The 15,928-nt window shown below is 39.5% G+C and overlaps 1 protein-coding gene across 1 annotated transcript in view; it reads right to left on the bottom strand.

The window, feature by feature from the left end:
* Nucleotides 1-15,228, bottom strand: part of fam184ab (family with sequence similarity 184 member Ab) — a 96,567-nt gene extending 81,339 nt beyond the window's left edge. The window contains exons 1-6 of the mRNA XM_037685952.1: nucleotides 15,073-15,228; nucleotides 12,390-12,629; nucleotides 12,115-12,198; nucleotides 9,054-9,305; nucleotides 1,757-1,892; nucleotides 667-848 (exon numbers count right to left, since the gene is read on the bottom strand). Of these exons, the coding sequence (XP_037541880.1) occupies nucleotides 667-848; nucleotides 1,757-1,892; nucleotides 9,054-9,305; nucleotides 12,115-12,198; nucleotides 12,390-12,629; nucleotides 15,073-15,207 (1,029 nt within the window). The 5' untranslated portion in view covers nucleotides 15,208-15,228. The remainder of the gene's footprint in view (nucleotides 1-666; nucleotides 849-1,756; nucleotides 1,893-9,053; nucleotides 9,306-12,114; nucleotides 12,199-12,389; nucleotides 12,630-15,072) is intronic.
* Nucleotides 15,229-15,928: the final 700 nt, after the last annotated feature.

Here is a 15,928-nt window from a genome sequence, read left to right as displayed (position 1 = left end):
AGACAGACAGACAGACAGACAGACAGACAGACAGACAGACAGACAGACAGACAGACAGACAGACAGACAGATGGACGGACGGACGGACGGATGGATGGATGGATGGATGGACAGATGGGATGGATGGATGATGGATAGATGGATGGATGGATGATGAATGGATGAAGAGATATTTCCAAATCAAGCCGCTCCACATTAGTTCAGTTTGTCTGAAGTGATGCGTTCACATTATACCTGATTTTAAATGAAAGCAGTTTAAATAAAACAGCAGTTCATAAAAACTGTCTCACTCTTGACTGAATGAAGCTTATTTTGTTTAGTAGAAAAAAACAAAAGTTATTTTTTACTCTGCTGATGTTATAGGTGATAACTTTGTTGACCAACAAACAACAGCCAACAAGAGGCAAATGTTAGAGAGCAATGTATAAAAATGTTTCTTAAACCCACATTCAGTCCTTCTTCATCCTCGTGGTACAACAGCTGCAGATTTAAGCTGATTCTGTCTCCAGAGAACTACGCGGTGAAGTTTACATTGTTACCGTACAGGAAAGTACTGTAGAGCAAAGTCCACAGAAAAGTTCAGTCACAGCATTTTGATGACTTATTACTTATTCATAACGCGGTTACTTCCAGCGTTGCATGCATACTAAACACACACACACACACCTTCTCGAGGGATTGGATCTGCTGCTTGTGCCGCTCATCCAGGGCTTGGCTCTGGTTCTGCAGGGCCTCCCTCTCTTCCTCCATCCTCAGCACCTTATCCTTCAGCCGGCTTCGCTCGTTGTCCAGGTCCCTGATGGCTGCCTCCTGGGTCATCTGGGTGGCCTGCAGGCTGCTTATCTGACCTGAGAGAGGACGGCAGGAGAACGACACAAATATTGAAACGATCAGCATCAGCATGTTGGACTTTATGACCATTATCATGAATAAAACCAACAGCAATGGGACTGTTAGCAAACTACTCTCCCCCGTCGACTCCTTCTGAGGCAGACACGGCTAAAGTGGATTACCTGGATTTATGTTGTGAACCACTTTGGCCATGGCTGCCTCAGAGGAGTCGATGGGAGAGAGGGTGGACTCCAGAAACCATCTTATCACCACCAAACACTATGCGAGTGTGCTACATATGAGACTGTGTTTGTTGTGGCTCCTCAGACTGATGAAGTCCTTTGGATGGGTTAGGGTTTGGTAAAACAAAACGTTTCAACAAAACAAAGAAACCGTCCAGAGGACCTGACTTAACTTTGTTGGACTTGGTAAAAAAACAATCACATTGAAAGTCAAACAGTTTTTTCCTCCTAAAATGACCTTGAGATATCCGTGGAGAGCATCCCTGGTAAATGTGACGGTCACGGCTGAATTCATCAGAGTCCCCTCGCTCAGATGCAAGAAGCGGGAAAGTGGGAAAATATTCTCGTTGGACACGAGGAGCTCATGAAACCAATGAGCCGAGTGTGGTTCAGATTCCTCACATGCATCAGACACTCATGTTTATGCAAATGAGATGCAGCTAGTTATTAAATCATAGAGTTTCACACATAAACACAACTGGATTTACTTGGTGCTCAAAGTGCCTTATTTGCCTTTTAGGGACGGGGGCGGCCATTAGGTTTGATTTGCAGCAATAACATTAACGCAGCAATGGCTCAGAAGAGATGGGAGAGGTTGTTAGAGGGTTTGTTTGATGCCTTTTGATGACAAAGGATGTTGAGTAGGAGGGAAGAGAGAAACAGGAAGTGGTTCAGGTTCTTACTGGCTTTGAGGAGGATTTCTGTTGCTTGCTGCTGGACTCGGTCTCTGGCTGCCTCTAGCTCACACTCGGCCTCCTTCTGACGGATCTCTATGATCTCTGAGTTCTGGGTCACCTCATCCAGCTGCTTGGTTAAATCCTGCACGAGTAATAAAAAACAATAATCTTCAGAGAAATCAGAAAGAAAAGTAAACAAAACAGAAAAACTCAGACTTTTTCATAAACCAGGTAGATATATTCTTTGGTTTGTGTTTTCCTGTCGTCCTGGTGTCATTTTAGTGCTTTTAAGATTATTATCGTGTGATTGTTTATAAATCATTTTCATTATTGAGATCCATTTTTTTTGTGTGTGTGTTTCAACACGTAACTCGTTCTGTGCATGATTTTTGTTCGGTTTCAACAATTCATGTATCAAAACGTTCGTCTCGTTCAGGACATTCCTGCTGTGACTGTTGGTATTTGTGCAGTTTTTATCTTTAGAAATATTTAGCTTTGTCGGCCATGTTTTCCTCATTGAAAATGAATGGAGCTCTCCACATCCTTCACACCGTTTGTTCGATTTACAACCTTTAACTGCTCATTTCAGCTGTTGTTCTGCTTCAGCTTCTTTCTGCTAATTTTATCTTTTTATGTACTTTCATCTGCTAAATTCAGATTTTTTTATTTTTAGCTTTTTCAGTTACTTTTTAGGTATTTTTCTGCTAATTTAAAACATTTTTTTTCTACTATTCTTTTCTCATTTGCACCTTTTGGTCTTCTTTCTACCAATTTCAACTTTTTATGCTTCTTTTAGCCTTTTTCTGCTAATTTCAGCACTTTTTTTTTTTTAGCTTTTTCAGCTACTTTTTTGCTGCTTTTTTTGCTTCTTTGAGCACAGTTTCTTTTTTGTTGTTTCTATTTTCAGATTTTTGTAACCTGTTCAACCTATATCCTAATGCAAGCTCAATAATCCATATATATTGGATCATAATCAATAATATTCAACCTCTACATATTTCAAAGCGTATTCTACACATTTCTGCCATTTTTCTTCAGCTTTCCACTTTTATTTTCCACCTTTTAGCAAATGTCAGCTGTTCAAATTCAACTCACATTAAGAGTTGGTTTTAGCTTCCTCAGCAGTTTTCAGCTACAGTCATTTGGTAATAAGCGTTCACACTGCGTTTTTGTAGGAAATGCAATTTCTCTAGTTTATATTTAATTTAGTGCTAACATGTTTTACATATTCTGTCCTTTGCTCAACTCATGTTGATCTCTACCTTAATTAGCTTGTTTGGTTGTTGATTATCGTCTGCTGCTGAAAGGTAAATGTGGAAGATGATGTATTTGACCATGTTTGTGTAAAGCTGTGAATGCATGCTCATGAACATCTCATGAACCACTGGATTGAATTTACTGAAAATTGCAGGCAATAATGATTAAATGTTCATCTACAAGTACCTTTGAGGTTAATCCACGCAGAGATGGTGACAGCTGATTGACCTTAACATGCACAGTTATGGCTACAAGTCAGTGAATTGTTTCAGATACTGAGCTAACGCTTGGTGTGGTAGTAGCTGAGAGTCCTTCCAACACACACTTATAATATCACACTTGTATTGTTTGTCATTACTGTATTTAGCTCCAGGCTGGCTCTCTGATCTTTACCAGTTTGTTCCAGTGTTTAGTTCCACAACACGTCCTATTTCCTAACCGCCACAGCAGCACAATTAGTTTGTTGTGTTTGTTAATAAATACGCTTATATTTATATTCCATCCATCTGTCTTCTGCTTGCGAGTCTACGTTTATTCCTTGTGCCTCAACCGACATCTGCGACAGTTGGGGCGAACATCAAACCTGCAGCGATTGAAGTGAAGGAAGCAGCTTGTGCAGCTAAATAAACTCCACAGGTACCGGTTTAATGAAAACACGCATAATCCTGGTGTAATTACAACAGATGTAGCTGGATGAGTTGCAACAAACAGACGTCTCAGTCCGTCGAAGCGATTTTCTCAAACTTTCAGAACGAAGCATATTGGTGGCGCGTTATTAATACCGAGGATCAGAAACGTAAATCCCGACTGCTGCTCGGTTAATAAGAACTAGACTTCAGGGAATGATCGGACGTGAACACACACGAGCAGCAGAGTATTTGTGTGATTTAGCAACCTGTAAGAACTCACGAGGTGGTTCCACATCTTTCAGTCGCACCAAACAGCCCGCCTCAAACCTAATTTCTGCTGCGACTAAAACAATGAAGCTGCTGAATGATGAGCGCCCCGGAGGAGTCGCACCAATTAGACCCGCTGTGTGTGAACGTAGTCGTACTTTCTGACAGCACAGCTTGATTTGAGAGTCACAAGGCTAAAAATAGATCTGCGTTTTCTTTTTTCTTTTAGATTTTTTAATATGAAATATACAGAGGGATGATTATTTAACTTGTTCATAATGAGCTTGAATTCCTGTCGTGGATTTTCAGTTTGTTTTATTCAGGAAGCTGCTTGAGGTGACAAGTTTGAATTTAACTTTAATTAAATTAATTTAATTTAACCAGCTTTAAGATTTGGAACCTAAATAGTATAATGAAGACTAATATTATATTTCTGGTATGAATAGAGCAGTGTTTAAATGTCTAAGAATAAAAATAAAATAAAATAAAAACTGAAGACTGTGCATTTTTCTGTTCAAATATCCGTTTTGTAAATAGAAACTTGTTTTATTTACTTTGAGGTCAAATGAAGAATTGGGTTGTGACAGCAAGATTATTTTAAAACCTCAAATAAACGGAGTGGGTAAAATATGAAGAAAAATCTCAGAAATTTTTACATTCTTTTATTTTCATGGAAAAACTTTTAATAAATGTGCAAAAAATAAATAACATCCATGACTAAATACAATAAAGTATAAAAATAAAACTATAATATTCTTATAAATTTATAAATTTGCAAGAAGGAACTATCATAACTTTCAAGATTAAAGTAAAAAATGTACCAGAAAATGTATCATACGTTTACAGCAAATGTTAATTTGACAATAAATAAAAGGCCAGAGTTTGTTTAGATTAAAATTGTAAATTTACTAAAAGGCCGTCTAAGATGAGCAATACATTTATGGGATGAAAAAAGTCCAATTTATGAAAAACGAGCCTGATCATGAACAGTTTGACCATTTTATTTAAACGTTTAAACTTTTGCGCATAAGAAAAAATTAAATTTGTGAAGGAAAACATCTTTTTTTTTCCTGTTTACCAGTGTCTTTATTATTTTTATACCTACATGGGCTCTAATATGCTGTCAAAGAGGATTCTAGTAATAAAAAAGGATTACTTTATATTTGGTGACCTATGAAGCATAAAGGTCAGTTGGAGCATAGACAGTTTTACTGATTCAGACTTGTTTAAAGGACATTTTGAGATTGAAGGAGTAAATCTGCTGTTCATGGTGCTCAAACCACAGCTCGTGATTTGTCCGAGCATCACATACCTGAACTACTTGTTCCAGGTCCAGGCTGCTAGATTTTACATGCTGTTGTGTTTGTTTCATGGTTTTCTGCAGTTAAGGAGGTTCTCCTTTAGTTAGTTATTTAAACCAAAGCTGATTTAATTAAACAAACCTGCTGCAGTGAATCCTTTTTTTTTTAACCACTTTAGTGATTCAACAGAAATATAAACCTGTTTAATCCCAAAGTAAATCTCCTGTCTCCCTGTTCTTTGAGCCAAACGAGCCCCCAGTCTGCCCCGCTCCTTCTGGATGTCTGGACTTTGTTCCTGGGCTGTTGACTCCACGCTCATTTGAGCCCACTGAGGCAGTAAATCTTTAAAAGGCCTCAAATAAAACAGCTCCGCTGTTTCATAAAACACAAGACTGTTGGAACTGCAGTGAATGAAACCAAATTAAGAGATTAGGCGCAGATAAACATGGCTGTTAGGAAGAATTTCACTGAATGATGCTCATAGCGTCAAAGTTATCAACACTATTTTACAACAACACATATAGGACCGGAACAAATGAAAAGGAAAACACAAAAACTAAATCAGGAACTGATTTCAGATTGATAAATCATTGTCCTATGTGTTGGTTCAATAACTGCTGAGTTTTAGGACACTAAATAGATTTTATACACCTCTGAAGAAGCTCATGTAGTGAACAGTTAGACACAGACTTTACATATTCAGTCAAAAACTATTTTTATTTATGAGTTTGAATTTCTGAAGCAGGTTTAGCTACTTCAGCCGTTGTCTTCATTTGTGAGAAGACTGAAAAAAGCTCAGGTCAATCTGTTTTCATTAAAGCAAAATCCAGGTCTCACTTAAACTGGGTGTAATTTAGAGTTATACAATTACTGTGCATTTGTTGAGGGCTAATTAAAGCTACAGATTTTAAATAAAGCTCTACATGAATATCGTTTGTCAAGCATATGAGGGCTTCGAACATACAAAGCTCTCAACAACCTAGCTCCATCTTATATTATAGATCTTATTGTTCCATATTTTCCTAACAGGGCATTTCACTCAGACTGCAGGTTTACTTACATCCTTACATTTTTATGCTGACGACACAGTTGTTTATTGTCGAGATAAAACAGTTGGTAAGGTTTTCCAGCTAATGTTTAAGTCTTTCCTTTTTTGATAAATCCTATAGTTAGGGTTGGTTTGGGTTTCCTGAGTTATTCTGCTATAGGCTTAGACTGCTGGAGGACAAACTGACCACATTTCCTCTCTGTTGCCGTCTTTACTTGTGCTACTTTTCCTGTTTGTATTTATAATTATTTATATATTAACATGTTTCTTGTCTTTCCTCCTATAGAAACCACACCTGGACCTGTCATTCTGTGTCTGTTTCCACTTCCTGTCCACTCAAACCCAGCTGGGTGAAGCAGATGGCCGCTTGCCCTGAGCCTGATTCTGCTGGAGGTTTCTTCCTGTTAAAGGGAGTTTTTCCTTTCCACTGTCTCCTTTGTGTTTGCTCAGGATGGGAGACTGTGATGAAGTGAAGACTCAACACAATCTGCTGCTTCCTTAGACAGAGAACTTTTACTAATTGGCTTTTTAAGTAAATGAATGTTTCTACAGTGCCCTGAGATGACTTCTGTTGTGCCTTGGCGCTCGATAAATAAACCGACTTGAAATTTGATTCAGTTCTGCCCAAACTGGTAATTGTTTCATATTTATTCATTGTCGTTTTTATGAGTTGGAATGTTTTTCAGCCCAAAATAAAGATGCCTTTCTGGAGTTTATGAAATGTTGTCTTTGACGCGTGGCCTGTGGGACACCGTTTACAGTTCAGATGGGATAAAAAACAGAACAAATTGAGTTTTTGATTTTATAGTGTTAGCAGCTGACCCTCCTCACTAACAAGGGAAGTTTAGTTTTATGCATTTGCTTCTGAAATAATTATTTTAAAACAAAAAACAGTATTTTGGGATTTGTTCCTCTGTTTGTTGTACCAAACCCATTTGGAGCTGTGACTTTGGTGTATCGTTACTCCCTATTATAAATATAAACACTGCCATCTCTACATAAACCTGCCATAAGGCTACTTGAATATTTTATTGCCTGAAAAAGGCCAAACACGTTATTTGCATTTAGTGTTTCCCTCTAATTCACCTCACACCGTGCTTAAATACCAACAGATGGTCTCATGGACAACCTCACCTCTTTTGACATCCCCTAAAGGACCGGGCTGAATTATGCATTTCCATTTAAATGTAAAAAGTTATGATTTATTGCTTTTATCTTGGTGAAAAGCCTCCATAAGCCCATCCAGATTGGTTTTATCCTGAGAGTGAAATATTCAGTCCAAAGACAGTGACAGCAGTAATTTAACACAGCCTCACTGGTGGATTTCACTCGGGGGAAAATTTGTAATTTTTGGCATGAGCATTCCTGCAGAAGCTTGTTAACAGTCAGCCATTAATTATGTCGGTCTCTGATACTCTCAGCGATCGTTTTCTTGCGCTTCTCTGGAGATTTGTCCAATTAATCATACAAGAGGATGACAATGAAGCATCTAAATATCAACAAAAGTTCCTTGAAGTTGAGGCTAAGCTGATATTTGATGCATTCGTTGGAACTTTGCGCAACGAGGGTCTCGTGTTCTAATCTGTTATTTTTATTCTAGTCCACATGAAGTCTAAAAATGCCCTCCACTTGAGCAGATAATACCTGGAGTAAAATGAGATTCAAGCAAAACATTAAAACGTTCACTGAGAGTTTGTGAAGGTTAAATCTGAATCTTTAATCCTCCAACAATGAACAGCAGGAGTTCCGGGATTAAGAGACATGCTCACACACTGAAAGTGATATCAGGAGATTATTAACCTTTCAGCCACAGGATCAAACTCTTTCCTGTGTTTTTGATTTGTCTGAATGTCTTGGGATGTTTCTTAAAAGAAAAAAAAAGTTAAGTGAAGTTGATTTCAAGCTCTGTGCTTTGTTGTAGCTTCTTCATCTGGATTACAGTTAAACGCGCTGAAAACTAATGAAATTAAAACCCTGAGGAACATAACAGCTTCTGCAAACATCGCCTGATGCTTCTGTTTAAAGTTAAAGTTTTGTGGGGAACGGTGACAAGCAGCAGAAGCAGTTGTGGGAGCAAGAACTTGTTTGGAAAAGTAAAAAAAAAAGAAAAAAAGAACATCTCCAAAGTTAGTGTGTGACATCATCAACCATCAGTTGACAAGACCACAGAAAAATCACATTAAATCATAAAAACGCAGACTGTGTAAAAAAAACATAGAAGATATCAAAACACCAGTTCAGACATGAAAAGTCAAACTTTCTGTAACACGTTTAAACTTTGAAAAATGTTTTTCCCGTAAAGCTCTGAGCTGCAGAGTGGGCTGGATTTTTCACGTTTCACACCAAAGTCCCATTGATCACCGTTGGGTTTATATATGTCTGTGTTGTACAACGTACCACTATCAAACATCATAGTGCACTATTCCTGATCAAGTTGCATGCTTTAATGAGCATGTTTTAATTTAAAGATGGGTGACAAGATACAGGACAAAACATTTTCATAGGATAGTAATAGGTGTGCTTGAGAACTAATACATCGGCATCACGGATGATTTAGTTCCTAAATCCAAATAAAACACAACGAACAGCATGCTAGACGTCTTAAATGAGCTCAGTATGGATGGATTAATGACCATGTGATTTAATACATGTAAAGTGTGTTTTATTTCTGTTTTATTGTTCACTGCAGCGGCGTTGTCAGACTAAACCAAAATATACTTTGATACCATTTACCATCGCTGTCCTCCGTTTCTTAAAAGCAAAGAAAACGTAAATCTTTTTGAATCCCCGTCCTCGCTCACCTTGATATTGCTCTCTGCTGCGTTGAGCGACGTCTGCAGCTTGAAGGACTTCTCCCGGTTCTCCCGAGCTTCATCCGTTACCCGGGCCAGTTCGGACCTCAGTTTTCCCAGGGTTTTTTGGAGCGCCGCCTCTTGAGTCTGAAACTCACGCCGCAGCTCAGCCTCGGTGCGTTTCCACGCCAGCAGGTTGTCGGCCGTCAGCTGCTGGGTTCTCTTCATGGCCTCCAGCTCGCGTTCATAAAAAGCCTGAGCCTGCGAGAAAAAACAGGGAGGTGCGAAACCGTTTGGAGAGGAAACACACTTCAGGGGAAACTTCTGTTGTCGCTACAAGTAAAACATGTCTAAATCATCTACCACTGTCACTGTAGAATAACCTGCTCATCACAGCTTTCAAATCTTACAACATATGCCAAAAAAATCTAACTATCTTACATCTATCACCTTAATTTATGTGTTTAGTTCTGCCTTATGAAGTTATATTTTAGTGCAATAAAATCTAGTGATTACAGATAAGTCAAATTTATTTATAAAGCGCATTTAAAACAGCAGCTGTTACCAAAGTATTTAACAATAAAGCAGTAATTAAAAGCATCAAAAGAAAAACATAAAATCACAAAAACAGTGAAATAGTAAATCAAGTCATACTGTGTTAAACGTCAGTGAAAACAGGTGTGTTTTTAGGAGGGATTTAAAAACAGGGAGTGAAGTGGCCTGTCTAATGTTGGGGGGCAGATTGTTTTAAAGTTTAGGGTCCACGACTGAAAAAGCCCGATCTCCTCTGAGCTTCAGCCTGGTTTTTGGTACCACCAAAAGCAGCTGGTCAGATGATCTCAGCACTCGAGAAGGAACAGGTGGTTGAAGTAGGTCAGAAAGACATGAGGGTGTAAGGTCATTTAGGCACTTAAAGGTCAACAGGAGAATTTTAAAATCAATTTAGATAAATCTGACAATCATCAGCATAGCAATAAAACGAAAAACCATGTTTCCTCAGGATAGACCCCAAGGGTAGCATATACAATGAAAACAGAAGGAGTCCAAGAATCGAGCCTTGCGGGACCCCACAGAAAAGAGGCACTGAAGCAGATGAACTATTACCAAGATTAACACAAAAACTCCTGTCACTCAAATAAAAACAGAACCACTCTAATGCTGCACCTGTAATCCCAACCCAGCGTTCTAACCATGATATAAGGATAATGTGGTCAACGGTATCAAAAGCAGCGGTAAGGTCCAGGCGTACAACTATTACAAACTGATGAGAATCATTTGCTAAAAGAATGTCGTTACAAACCCTTAAGCCTTACTACGATACCGTACGACAGAGGATGGTACTGTATGTTTAAAAATTTAGATAATTTTCTATTTTATTAAGTTTTATTGGTATTTTTATTCGACAAAAGCTGATAGAACAAGACTAATCTGATCTAACCTTTAGCTTTTAGGTTGGGCTCAGTATGGAGGACAGTATATTACTGTATACTGAATATACTTTTTTTTTTTTAAACGCACATTTAAGGAATTGTTCGATTTATCATCTGAACAAGACAGAACCCTAAACAAACATAAACTAATACATCATGAGCTGCATAAATGCATCCACAAATTGTATCTCAGCGACGTCGCTTCAAACCCATAAATCACCTCACAAGATGTCAGAAAACAACCCGTTAGCCCAGTTACAGCTCTGTGCAGAAGTTACAAACTCATGTTGGAACACTTCGATGGGCGAGGGCTTCTTGTTATCTTTCAAAGTGGTCTTCATCAGTAGCTTTGTATGCTTCTATGGAGGTTTTAGAACATTTTTCTTTGGGCTTTTGCTGCTTTTTCACTCATTTTCTGTCTGACCACCACAATGGCGTTATGGAGTGGGTGTTTAAAAACTGAGGAAAGTGGAGGAGACAAGAAAAAGTGTCAGGCTTTAAACATACAGGATCTAAGAGATCTTCAGTGTGTTGATCAGAGATTCTCAATCTTTATCTTCAGAGGTCTGAATCTGAGTAAGATAAAGTCAAAGCTCCGGCACAACTAGCGATAATCAACTCATTTTTATTAAATTTGCTTACAACTTACAAATACAAATGTCTCTGTTTGCCTACAACTGTATTCTTGTGAATCAAAGCTGCTCTAACTTTTGACAGTAACGTGCACTGTTGGAGTTTTAATGTGATATTTTAACCTAAATCTGATTAATTCGATTACTTTTTGTGCCTCAACAAAGCCCAACATCTTTACACAAAAATAAACATATTAAGCTTAAAGACTGTATTTGAAGTCTCAGGACATCTGTAGCTTTTACTTCCTGTCATTTTGATGTTACAAACTAATCTGGTGAAAATGACACCGTCTGCCTTCAACGAGCTGCCTAAACCGCAGCGCACAATGAGCTTTTAACCACAATATTTGCTGAAACTGCAGACTCGCACCAAGATTTAGGGCCGAACCCGTTTTGCACATCGATAACTCCATGTGACGTAACGCCTTCTTCTCCGCTGCTTCAGTTTCTGACACTGACAGAGGCTGAAGCTGCAACCTGCTTCCAGGCTGACCTCCTTTTCTTCACACAGCAGTAGAAAACAGACAGTTGGGGAATTAAAGAAACAGAATTCATTGCTGTTTCCACAGCTTCCGTGCACTCTTTTCCTCCGCAAGGAGCCACACCAACCTGCATAGTACCAATGCATCCCAATGGTTGGATCCAACATGTGCTCTGGGTCCAGACTGACCTGTTGGGAGTCAGGGATTTGAGGATCTCTGATCAATTGTATAGTACATTCTTTGCTAAGTGGTCTGTTGTATGTCGGTCTAACATTTGTTCATCTCTTGAGTTTTGGAGCCTTTTTAAAGCCTGGGTGATTCAGATTTCAGTGGTGTAAGAAAAAAAAAACCAAGATGAGTAGAAAAAGCATCAAAATCTACAGAAAAACTTCAAAATACCTTCAGACAACCTAAATTACTTGATAAAGACAACTTTAAAATATAAAAAAGTCTGGTTGCTTGAAATCAAAATGTAACTTTTATTATTTATGATGCCACAGTTGATTGACAGTTTGGAGGGAGGTACCTTGCTGAGTTTGGCCTCGTACTCCTCTACTAATCTCTTCTTGTCTTGTTTGAGCTCCTCCACCCGCTCCGTCAGAGAATCCACCTGAAGGATAAAAGTGACGTCGAACTCAGGATTGATTGAAACGTTTCTTTGATTTTAAATGTCTGCAGCGTACAGTAACTCAAAGGTTTGAACAGAAACAACTTCATAACCACTGAGGTTCTGCTTTCTTCCCACTTCTTGTTGTTGTTTACTTTGGCTTTCAGGAGCTGTTCTACTTTTGCAGAAGTTACCTCGGCTTTATGGAGCTGCCCCAGTTTTTCCTGGTCTTTGCTGTAGTTTGCGTTCTGACTCTGATGGCTGCGAAGGATCTCCTGGATCTCCTGTCTGTGCTCAGCCTTCAGCTCCTCCAGAGCGGCTCTCTTCTCCTGCTCAAACTGAGCCTGGGCCTGGCTGAACGTTCGCAGCTTCTCCTCAAAAGACCGCCTCATCTCCTCCACCTCCCTCGACATGGACACCACGCGCTGCGTGTGCTGCCAAAGAAGACAAAACGAAAGGCTGAGCCAAAGAAGATCGATTTACGAGCTTCTCAGCTTTAAACACAGTGAGTCGTTGGAAAAGTCTGAGACAAACGGAGATGCTCTGGCTCAGGGGAGTCCGACCTTCTGTCAATCTGCCCGCTCTAAATTAGCACTAATTTAGAGATTTAGCTTTAGATTTACAAGCAATGTGAGAAATAAAAACACAGAGAAATATTGTTGAAATACAACAAGAGAAACATCACAGTGGGTCGGAACTCACTGAACCGTAAGAAAAGCAATAACAAGTAGATGAGGCGTTAAAGTGAACATCTTCCTGGTTAGATTTACAAACATTTTCAAGCTGCTTGCTTCATTTGGCAGCACAACTTGAAAATCAAACAAAATTTGCATCGTTTTTACTTCAGAAACAAATAAGTTGCACCAACTACGAGAAGGAGTCAAATATGAAAAACATTTGTCACATTTGGCTGGGTTAGCGATTGTTTATGGTAAATCAAGATAAGAAACTTATTTGTAGCAGGTCATTTTACTGAAAAAAAAATTGACCTACAACACTGGACTTGTTGTAGCATTAGCTCTACAACCTACCTGTACCACAAAGACCAAGATGCAGAGCTTAATTTGAGCCGGATCCTGTCAGAACAGGATCCGGGAACTCTCTTATTTTGACGGGGTGCGTGCCAGTAACTGTTTGTTTGGATCCAATAACTCTCAGGCTTACTAATAATAAAGTTTTAACAAATATGACTGCCTTGAATGAATAAAACTTATATTTGGTATGTAAACTGAAGATAATTACATAAACACTCATTTTAAACACAACAGCCACTTACGAGAATACAAGCTGCCTCTTTAAGTAACCAAAACACCTGACCAGACTGAAAATTGTTGGGCTCTTGAAGCAACATTTCTGCTTCTATCCTTAAAAAAAATCTCTGCCCCTAAAAGAGTGGTGGGGGTGAATGCCGAGCTAACCAGGTAGTCGTACGCGGGCAGGAGCCCACAGGAAGCTGCCTTGAACAGACGGAGGAGGCGCCTGGAGGCTTCACATGTGGAGTCGGACAACAGGACAGTGAATTCAGCGGAAAAGAGTCGGCTAGGAACCGTCACATGGGGGGAGGGGGGTAGGATGCTTGACAGAAGTGGAGTGTTTACCGTATTCTAGAATTTCTAGAAGTTCTAGAATTTCTAGAAGTTCTAGAATTGCGCCGCTCAAGGTGGCTGCATGTTGGAGCAGCTCTCTTACTTTCATTCTGAGATTTTGCTTTTGGAAACTTTAATTCCTCTTTTTCTGGATGTAAAGCACATTTTTTGGATGATTGTTTACTCTGCTATCGGATGCTGTGCAGCTGGAAGGATTTTTACTGAAACTTTTTTTTAGTTTTGGACATTTGTTATGATGCGTAACCATGGCAACAAGGCAGTTTTCTACAACCAACAGCAGCTGATTAACATCTGAAAAGCTCAAATAATATCTCAACTACAGCCCCAAATATCTAATGAGTTGAAAGGATGTTCTGTGGACGCATTCTCATCTACCTGCCAGCTGTGCTCGAGTGCCTGATCACTGAGATCCTGGAACTAGCAGGAAACATGGGTCATGACAGCGGAAGGACAGGATCGTCCCTCAGCACCTACAGTTGGCTGTCCGCAGCGACGAGGAGCTCGGCAGACTGCTGGGAGGAGTGGCCACCGCTCTGGGAGGAGTTCTGCCCGGCATTCGGGCGGTCCTACAGCCCGGGGGAACCGAGAGGCCAGCCGAGTCTGGGTGGACGGATCGGACGGCATCTGCAACCAGTTTCTTAGGATCCACTGTGGGATGGATCTTTGCAAGAGATCCTTCCTGCCTACAGCCATCAGCATCTATAACATCTCTTAATGAAATGAGGATAACGAGTTACAGCAACAAATAATTTCCCTCTGGGATTAATAAAGTATTTTTGAATTGAATTGAATTGAATTCTCCGGACTAGATAGATACAAATGTAGGTAAACAGATGTTTAATGACCCGTTAATATACACCATAATGCAGGAAATCGCATCTATTTTATTAAAAAAATTCTGGGGGAAGACCCCCCCCCCCACACACACACACACACAATGCCCTCCTTCAGCCCACCCATTATTTGCATTCCTGCATCAATCAGTTTACAAATTAAGCCCTGCCAAGATGGTCTGGAGTTATATTTATAATGTGGTCAGAACAGACGTTGACATGAAGCTGAATGAACAGAAAAACACATAAACATTCATTTTTACTTTAAAAAGCAAATAAATTCAGGATGTTATGGCGCCCTGCTCAAGACAGCTACGCAACCAGCTGGTGCTGCTGATGAACAGGGACTCTGCAGGTTCCCGGCTGGATGGAGAAACAAACACAACACGAGTTACCTGCTGCTGGGCTGCAGAGCCTCGAGCTGCAACTCCACGTACCTGAGCCTCGGTACAGAGCTGCATGTCCTCCACCCGCTGGCGGTAGCTCTCGAACTCGGCCAGCGCCTGCCTCTTCATCCTCTCGTGGAGATCCATGGACTCCTCCAGGGACTGGATCCGCTTCTTCAGGTCCATCTCATCACTGATTTTGCTCTTGTACTGGAACCAACGGGCAGTAAAAACTAGTTTTAAAAAGCAGCAGGAGCAGAAATTACAAATCTGTATTTTAAGCCAGATTGAGTTATAAAAGCAGGGATGAAGGCAAAAACTGAAGTAGTTTGATCCAAGTCAGTTTGTTCAGACAAAATAAACAAATAAAACAACAGCAATAAGATTAAACGCACAACTCACGACTTGCAGCTTTAATTAAAATGACTTTTAAAGGGTTGGAATATTTATACAGATTTGTTGGTCTCAGAATAAAACACAAGAATAAAACATTTAATTTAGTTAAATCATTGGCAGCAAACACCAATCCAGGTTTGCTGCAGAGAACCTGAAAACATCTACACCTTTAAATTTAACGTCACGGAGCTTCGACCTCACAAAGGAGATGTTTCTCATTACAGCTGCTGTCATATGAGCCTCAGTGATGGATGATCAGGTGATTAAATCGAGATGAGCTCTTTTTAAAGTGATCTTCTGTAAATCTGCCTCTGAGTCAGAGGGTAAAGCTTTGTGCTTATTGGGCCTGAATGAAACTTTAACTTAGTGACTTTCTGTTACAGTTCTTAAAAAACTATGACGTCATGTCTTTAATCGGTGTGCTAAAATAAGAAAAAAAGAGATATTTGCAGAAAAGTATCATTTTTAGAATTCATCTAAAGCCTGTTAATGCTTTAATTGTATAATATAT

Source organism: Nematolebias whitei, chromosome 12 (genome assembly GCF_014905685.2).
Source record: "Nematolebias whitei isolate Nwh7 chromosome 12, NemWhi1, whole genome shotgun sequence".
NCBI lineage: Eukaryota > Metazoa > Chordata > Actinopteri > Cyprinodontiformes > Rivulidae > Nematolebias > Nematolebias whitei.
Note: the sequence above shows the minus strand (reverse complement) of the source record. Positions and strands in the feature narration are given on the sequence as shown.